General features: G+C 22.9%; 1 protein-coding gene across 1 annotated transcript; it reads left to right on the top strand.

The window, feature by feature from the left end:
* The first annotated feature begins 4,640 nt into the window (after window positions 1-4,640).
* LOC131179193 (protein ECERIFERUM 26-like) lies at window positions 4,641-6,328 on the top strand. Its single transcript, XM_058145285.1, has 2 exons — window positions 4,641-5,142; window positions 5,276-6,328. The coding sequence occupies exons 1-2, from the start codon at window positions 4,711-4,713 to the stop codon at window positions 6,158-6,160; spliced, it is 1,317 nt and encodes a 438-aa protein (XP_058001268.1). The 5' UTR covers window positions 4,641-4,710; the 3' UTR covers window positions 6,161-6,328.
* Window positions 6,329-9,812: the final 3,484 nt, after the last annotated feature.

The raw sequence follows: 9,812 nt of genomic DNA, 5'->3' as shown, positions 1-9,812 counted from the left end.
TTCGCCTCTTCTGTAACAGCTGGTCATAATCTTTTACAAACACTTATGCTCTGTATGGACATGGGTTTTCTGTTAATTATCTTCTGTTAAAACTTGTTTTAGTCTCCTTGTTGCTTTTGATCCAAGTACATAGCGAGACAAACTGAGCCTGGAGTTCCTGGTAGTTTTCAACTTCGGTTAGCTTACTGCACTAATTATCTCTTTCCTTTCTCCCTGAAATGTGTTCAATGTCTCAACTGTGAATTGCGATAGGTGTTTTGGCATTGGAACTTTAGAAGGGTGCCCATTATTTTTCTAGTTCACATCTCATTCGGGCAATTGAGCTCTCAACATCTAGGTCCGTTTTCAAGCAATATAAAAAATCTAGTTTCTTATCCTGCTGATCTGTTAAAAGATTTTTGTAGGACATCACTATCTTTAGTGTAGATGACTAACATATATTCAACTCTTCATTATCTACTTTCCTCTTCTTTTCCTTTAAAAGAAAAAAAAAAAAAAAAAAAAAAAAAAACCACCACTAGGATAGCATGCATTAAAGGCAGAAGCCCTTGTTATTTTAAATTTGCTAACCACATGAATATGACATATAACAAGATGATTTATTGTCTTTCCTCAGTAGTCGTTAGTTTAAGGGAAGAGTGATGGATTATGTATGTAGTCTGGTCCATTTCTTGTTACTTATTTGCTATGTAGCAGGCAATTATGAAAAGACCTACTCACTGCTCACCTTATCCCTTCCTTGCTTTCCTTCTCTCGACTCCGATTCTCTTTATATGATTTTTTTAACAGATTCACTTTGCCTGATTGATGCTAACTTACATAAAATTATAAATTGGAATTTTTTTTATGAAGTCCTGAGATAAAGGACAAATGTCATCGTAACATTAGCTGACACAGCAATATTATATTTTGAAGTAGACGTACACCTGAATATTCGTCCATTAGTCATCAATACATTAATTATCAACACGTGCTTGTGTATGGATGTGTGTGAACTCATAAGAGTCAGCACTTTTTAATAAAATTATCATGAGTTTATGTGTTCTTATATTCAATAAAAAAAGATAGATTCTTTATTTTAATTTGATTTTAACAATTTTTTTTATATTTTTTTACTGCTAAATTGTTCATTAAAATATGAATAAAAAAATGGACAGATATTAAACTTTTTCTTTTTTTACACAAGAGTATATAAAAAATAAATGAGCATATACACAAGAGTTATTAAAAAAAAAAATTTTTTTCACTATTACTAACATATTATGTTAATTATTAAAAATAAAAAAATGAGTGGTAATAATAAATCAATAAAATTTTTTTAATATACTAATTATTATTAATGATAAAAATATAACTAAAAAAGAAAATAATATGCATTAGACTTTTGAATATTATTAATAATATGTTAAATTAAGAGGGCGTTTAATATAAGATTAATAAGAGATAATTACTACTCTTATAATTTTTAATTTTTATTAATATTATTTAAATATTTTTTTTAAAAATAAATTAATTTTTCATCATATTATTTATATTTTATTGAGATATTAAATATTAACCATTAGGATTTAAGTTAATAATTACTTTTTTAAATATTAAAATTTATAAAAATAATATTTAACTCTTTAACTTTTTATTAAATATACCTTAAATATTAAAGCCTTATATTAGTAAGTGATAATAATAAAATTATAAAATTTTATTTGATATATATATATATATATATATATATATATATATATACACACTTAGCAAGAGCCCTGAGCATAGAGCCTAGAAATAAACAAAGGGAAATGACTTGGCGTTCTTGTTAAAATGCACAAATCAAGAATTTTTCTCCAAAAAAATAAAGAATTTAAATTTTAAAAAATTTAGAAAAAAAAAACTTAAAAATCTCAGTATTTTGTGACTTAATTATAATTTTTTATTTGCAATCATATGTCGGTAATTAATAGTTTAAGTCTAAAAATTGATAATTAAATATTTTAATTATAATTTTAAATGATTAATCACTTAATTTTAAAATGTTATTCTAACCACCATATCTACAAGACATAACTAATAGTTCACTTCAAATGGACACTTACAGGAAATACTAATGGAAATTGAAATTGATTGATTCTTTAATTTTTAAGAATTAAATTTAAAATTAATTATAGTTTCGGTTTTAATTTAGTTCTAAATAATTATGGTATGATTTTAGTTTTATTTTTATTTCAATTTTGATTCTAATTTAATTTTAAATATTATTTTTTTACATATAAAATCACAATATTTTTATGTTTATTTTAAAATATAAAATACAATATTAAATTTCTAATATGAGAATAACAACAAAAATAATAATATTAATATTAAAATAATAATAATAATATTAACATAAAAAATATATTTCTTAACAAAAATGTTATATTATTTTTTACATATTCTTTTAATTATGTAGTCTGTAGCTAAAAGATACATATATAATTAAGAATTAAAAGTACTTTATATGACTAATATGTAATTTAGTCATATAATTAAGAATTATAAAATAATTTAATGTATTTAAGATAAATTATCTTAAAAAAAAAATAAAAAAAATTATATAATACAATATTAAATTATAATTAAAGATAAATTAAGTTTACATATATATATATATATATATAATTTTATTAAAATTATAAAATATATCTAAAAAAACATAGAAAACATACGTAATAAATCTTTTTTTTTATTTAATTCAGATTTTATTTTAATATAATTCTCAGTAAAAAATCAGAATCAAAACAAAACAGGAAAAATATAAGTTAATTTAACTCTCATAGCAATGATTCTTTTTCAAAACTAGGATTATTCAATTCCATTCAAAGCTGAGAAATCATGCACAGCCTGCCCTGCATTCAACTAATTAATATTGGCAGAAATATGTCAATAACCAAACATATACCACACCTAACTTGAAGGATTGGAAAGTGACTCAGCTCCAAAAATTTTCTAATTCCATTTATTACAAACTCTTAATTAAAATAAATGAGTCAAACTTAAGAATCAATTAAAAGAATTAAAATTTTTCATTTATAACTATAGTCTAAAATTAATTAGAAACAGATTTAGGTAGCTTGGCTATAGTTAATGGAAGTACCTATATATAAGGGTGTGCAAACGGTCGGTTCGGTTCTGAACTGAACCGAACCGAACTGATAAAATCGAAAATCAAAAATAAAAAATTTTAAAAACTGAACCAATCCGATTGATAAGAGAAAACTCAACCGAATCGAATCGATAAATATCGATTCTGTTCGGTTTTAACCGATCAAACCGAAATTTATAAAATTTCATATTTTTAACATTAAATCTAAATAATAAAAACATAAAAACAAAAAAAAATTAGAAATCAAAACTCAAAAATCTTAAGGTTCGGTTCAGTTTTCTTTGATTTTGGTTCGATTCGAATTCGATTCAATTTGGTTCGATTTTTTTATTTCCTATATATATTAATAATTTCGGTTCGGTTCAATTTTTTGATTTTTTTATGAAAATAACCGAACCAAACCGATTAACTAAAATTATCAAAATTATAAACTAAATCGAACCGATTAAAAAGAATTCAATTGATTCGATTCCATTTTTTAGTTTAAACCGAAAACTGCTCTCCCCTGCCTATATATGGGTTATGATAAATTAATTCACCTTGTAGAAATCATTATCATGCATTGATGAATACAATTAATTAATTCTCATTGTATTTGTACAAATCATAAATACAATTAATTGATGTTGGGAGGTGTCTTTAAAATTCCTAGAAAAACATTGAATTTTGTATATATATAAACATTTTTTTCTGATGATATTCAGCGCTTGATAAGTGTAAAAAAATTTTAAAAATTAAAAAATAAATCAGAATATATAAAGAATAAATACAGAAATAATAAGAGATTGTTCATTTTATAATTTTTTTTGGGAACGGCCATGCATGCCTCGTTGATTGCCTTCACCATTGGAGAATTGGACCATACACCTTCTAAGGAAACTGATTATTGTGGGTAGAGAGTGGGCAACCACAAAACCTCTGCAAATTTCCAAGTTCATTCTTCTTACATTTTGATCGGCATTGGTCATTGAAAATTTTTAAATTTAAATTTAATATATTTTAATCATAAAAATTTTAAGTAAAAAAAAATAGAACTTTTTTTAATAATTTAAAAAAAAAGTAATTTTAAATTGACTTTCTAATCCCTCAACCACACTATCAAGCCTTAATGAGGTTATAAATAAGAAGTAAGGGCGCATATACCCTTTACATGTGAGGTATCCTTTTCAAGAAGATTAAAAACTACAAAAACGAAAATATTTTATATTATAAATTATGTGTTATTATAAATAACTAATGAATTATTTAAATAAAAATTAACCTCAATAAATAATAATACCATCTTGATGAAGACATTAATATTGCAGTGGAAATTTTTTTTATTTAATCTCATTATATATCTTGTATTTTAAATTTATGATAGATAGAATTCGAATAAAAATTTTCGATCGAAGCATAAAGCTAATTGGGCACCCAACAGAACTAGCATGCATGTAATTACTTCCAATTAAATATCCAACGCTCTTGAAAACTCGTCTGCCCAATATAATAATCCTCTGCCTCTTCATAATTTTGCACCGTACTCTCTCTCTCTCTCTCTCTCTCTCTCTGTGACTAAGTCTTCCATCACCACCATGGTTTCTTGCAATGACCAGAACTTGGTGTATAACATCAAGATTTCATCGGTCGGGCCGGGACGAGTTACGGGTTCGGACGTGATGTATGAGCCCAGTGGGATGGACTTGGCCATGAAGCTTCACTATCTGAAAGGTGTCTACTTCTTCAGTAGTGAAGCAACACAAGGGATGAACATTATGCGCATCAAGGAAAGTACGTTCTACTGGTTTAATGAGTTCTACATGACCTGTGGGCGGTTCCGGCGATCGGACATCACCGGCAGGCCATACATGAAGTGTAATGACTGTGGTGTAAGGGTGATCGAGGCACAGTGTGACATGACGGTGGATGAATGGCTTGAAACGAAGGATTCTTCCCTCAATAACCTGCTTGTTTACCATCAGCCAATTGGTCCTGAATTATCCTTTTCTCCATCTATTTACTTACAGGTACTGAGTGGGCTCATAGTTATATATTTGATTTAGTTTGACTTTCACAAGTTAAGCCAAACACCCTTTCAATTTGAGTAAGTTCGATTTATATAATATGAACATCGCTCTTCTAACCCTTTTTTTTTTACAGGTAACTAAGTTCAAATGTGGAGGAATGTCACTGGGCTTGAGTTGGGCCCATGTACTTGGAGACCCATTTTCTGCTTCTGAATGCCTTAACAAATGGAGCCCATTTCTTGCTGGTCTCAAGTCCAATGGGCCTTTGCAAATCAGAAGATCACCCAAAAGGCTTGAACATTCAGAACATGCAAAACAACCTCTTTCACTGAAGCGGGTCGACCCGGTTGGGGATCATTGGGTAACCGCCAATAACTGTAAAATGGAAACATTTTCAATCTATTTAACTGCCTTGCAGGTATCTCACTTTCTCTCAAAAATTTGGGGTCAGAATCCTATTGAAGAAGCTCCATTGTTTGAGTCTCTCTGTGCCATAATGTGGCAATGCATAGCCAAAGTTAGAGAAGAGCATGAGCCCAAATTAGTGACAATTTGCAAAAAGGATCCTAATTATCCAAAAAGTGGGATTTTAAGCAACACTCAGATTATAAGTTCTGTTGAGGCAGATTTTTCCATCAAAGACTCAGATTTGAAGAAATTGGCAAATTTGCTAGTTGATCGAGCATCAGACGAGAGAAATCAAATCGAAAAGATGGTAGAGAAAGATAATGGATTGATCGATTATATAATATATGGAGCAAATTTGACATTTGTTGATTTTGAAAAGGCTAATTTATATGGACTCGAATGGAATAAATATAAACCGAAATTCGTACACTATACTATTCAAGGAGTCGGAGATGAAGGTGCCGTTTTTGTGCTTCCACGGCCGGAAGACAGTGAAAAACACAACGGGGAAGGAAGAGTTGTGACAGTGATTTTGCCGGAAAAAGAAGTGACAAAGCTTAAATGTGAGCTAAAAGATAATGGTATATTTCTCCAAGGTGATCTTGAATGAGCACGGGGTTGATAATGCTGATTAATTAAATGAGTACGTTGTTAATTATTTTAATCAAGTGGTGTGGAGTAAGGCTTGACTGCAGATTTTGGAATAATTTTTAGCACTCTTCTATTGTACTTGAAGATCATGTAATAATAATAATAATAATATTTCCCCTTCTTCTCATTATTTTTCTTTTAATAGACTCTAATTAGGATTTAAATTTGAGATCTCATAAATTTTAAAATAATTCGAGTTTCATTAAGTTAAAATTTATTAGTAAATTCATATAAATTTTTATTTGTGAATAACCTTTATAAATTATTAAATAAAATAATAAAGCTAATAAATTTTAAGAAAAATTTTAAAATGAAAATGAACTATTTATTTTGTTTAATTAATTAAAATAAATAAAAACATGAATATTAATTAACCCATATTATATATAAATACAAATGTGGGATAAAGAGAAACATAGGCTTTGCCGAAAATGTCTCTTATTTTTTAAATTAATTATAAATATATTTTTTTATTTAAATTAATTTTAATATTTATATAAATTTAAAATTTTTAATCTTATTTATAATTAATTTTAATTAAATATAAAATTTTATAAAAAGTAATTAATAAAATAAAAATTAATAAATGAAAAATAAAAAATTATATATATATATATATATATATATATATATATATATATATAAAGAGGGCAGACTTTTAAACCAACTAAAATATACTTATAAATTTATATTATTTATAAAAAAATATTAATTAATATAAATTAGCTTTGTTAAAAATGCTATTTATTTTTTAAATTAATTATAAATATATTTTTATTATTTAAATTAATTTTAATATTTATATAAATTTAAAGTTCTTACCCTTACTTATACTTAATTTTAATTAAATATAAAATTTTAGAGAAATAATTAATAAAATAAAAAATTAACAAATGAAAAACAAAAAATAATATATATATATATAAAAGAGGGCAGACTTTTAAACCAACTAAAATATACTTATAAATTTATATTATTTATAAAAAATATTAATTAATATAAATTAGCTTTATTAAAAATGTCATTCATTTTTAAATTAATTATAATTATATTTTTATTATTTAAATTAATTTTAATATTGATATAAATTTAAAATTTTTAATTTTAGAGTTCATATAAATTTAAAATTTTTAGTCTTATTTATACTTTATTTTAATTAACTATAAAATTTTATAAAAATAATTAATTAAAATAAGAAATTAATAAGTGAAAAATAAAAATACAATAAATTTATAATGTATATAAATATAAAAAAATCCTCATAAATTTATATTATTTTAAAAAATACTGGTTAATATAAATTAAAAATTTCATATAAATTCAATTTTAAAAAATACTTACATATAATATTCATCATTGTTTTAGAAATAAAAAAAAAAATTGCACTTAATAGCAACATATTTGAAAAAGAGTTAATATTCATATTTAATTTAAAAATTCAAAACGACGTCAAATACGAATTATAAAAAAACACTTTTAGGGTACTATTTAATTGAGGAGAAGAAAAATTGACTATTTATTTTTATGAAATAATTAAAAACATATTATTAAATTTATATTTATATTTTAATAAATAACATATTTATAATATGTATAATACAATATATAATTAAAAGAATACTTATTAAATATATTAAATAATTAACATATTAAATATATTTTAAAATTATTTTTATTAAATAATATAATAATATAAAATTTCAAGATATAATATAATAAAAATTAAAATTTTATAAATAATTTTCTTTCATCGTAATATAGCTATGCAATCTATTATGCAATTTAGTTAATATTATTTTAAATTACAAAAAATTAAAATAAAATATATACAAATTAAATTTATTTTAAAAAATAATAAATAATAAAATTTGAACGAATTAATTAATGAGTTAATTTACATTTATTATTAATTTATTTTAATTTTAAATATTTTAATTATTTATATTTTTTAAATATTATTTTTTATTATATTACTTTTAAGTTTATAATTAAGTTAATATTATATGGCAATAATATAACACATAATTTTCATAAGAATATGATCAAATAAAAAATAATAATTCTTAAATTAATACAATTTTTATTTATATAATTAATTAAAATAACATTGAAATTATTATTTTTATTAAAATAATTAAATATAATATTTATATTATAATAAAAAATTATATAAAAATAAATAAAATATAAATTTATCTAATAAATATAATATCGTTGAACACACGTTGAATTTAATGAGAAGAGATTCACATGCTTAAATGAGAGAGGAAGTTGGCTGTTGAATTGGCTGTAGATAGGGGTGAGCATTCGGTTCGAACCGAATCAAATCGAATTAAATTATAAAAATCAAAATTTAAATTTTGGAAACTGAATCGAATCGAAATAAGTGAAAAATCAAATCGAATCGAATTGCTTTATTTTGGTTCGGTTCAATTTAAATTGATCGATTTTGATTTTTGATTGATTTTTTAATTTAGAATTGATTTTTAAGTTATTTGGACTAATTTTAACATTGGTTTGAACCTAATAACTATTAATCAATGAAATTAAACGATTAATATATATATAATTAAATATAATTTATAAATTTTCCATAAAAATAAATCAATTAAAAAATTAATTTGGTTTGATTTGGTTTAATTTGAATATATAAATTACTATTTGGTTTGATTCGATTTAATCGATTTTTTTCTCTTCAAAACTGAACGAACTGAAATAATCAAAATTTTTATAATGTAAAACTGAACCGAACCGAACCGAATCGATTGAATTTTAAAACCAAATAAACTGAAACAAATTAACTTAATTTGATTTAATTTTTTTGATTTGAACTGAGTTCTGCTCAGGCTTAGCTGTAGATATAAAAACACATGCAACACGGAAAGGGGAAGTTGGAAGTTGAATTAGCTATAGATGTAGGAACACATGCAACGCCTTTTGAACTATAATATATATGAATGTATGAATGGGAAGGCTAACGTTTAAACCAATTAAAATATATTTATAAATTTATATTATTTATAAAAATATTATTTAATATGAATTAATTTTATTAAAAATACTCTTATTTTTTAAATTAATTATAAATATATTTTTATTATTTAATTTAATTTTAATATTTATATAAATTTAAAATTTTTAATTCTATTTATATTTAATTTTAATTAAATATAAAATTTTATGAGAAGTAATTAATTAAAATAAGAAATTAATAAATAAAAAAACAATTAATCTATATAAATATAAAAAAATATTCTTATAAATTTATATTATTTACAAAAAATACTAATTAATATAAATTATAAATTTATTATAAATCCCATTTTAAAAATACTTACATATAATATTCATCATTATTTTAGAAATTGTAAAAAAAGAAAGATTACAATTACTTTATAATTACATATTTGGAAAAGAGTTTATATTCATATTTAATTTAAAATTTTCAAATGAGGTCAAATAAATATTATAAGAAAACACTTTTAGAATACTATTTAATTAAGTTATAATAATGGAAGTTGTTTTTAGAAAAATTTAGATTTTTAAAATAATAAAAATAGAAAAAATACGAATAGAAGAATAAAAAAAAAATTGGCTTCTTATTCTTATAT

Source organism: Hevea brasiliensis, chromosome 4 (assembly GCF_030052815.1).
Source record: "Hevea brasiliensis isolate MT/VB/25A 57/8 chromosome 4, ASM3005281v1, whole genome shotgun sequence".
NCBI classification, from domain to species: Eukaryota; Viridiplantae; Streptophyta; class Magnoliopsida; order Malpighiales; family Euphorbiaceae; genus Hevea; species Hevea brasiliensis.
Note: the sequence above shows the minus strand (reverse complement) of the source record. Positions and strands in the feature narration are given on the sequence as shown.

Excerpts from the sequence above, each read along its gene's own strand:
- LOC131179193 (XM_058145285.1), top strand. The coding sequence starts at position 4,711 with ATGGTTTCTTGCAATGACCAGAACTTGGTGTATAACATCAAGATTTCA. Across the intron at positions 5,143-5,275 it reads CTCCATCTATTTACTTACAG|GTAACTAAGTTCAAATGTGG; the intron begins GTACTGAGTGGG and ends TTTTTTTTACAG.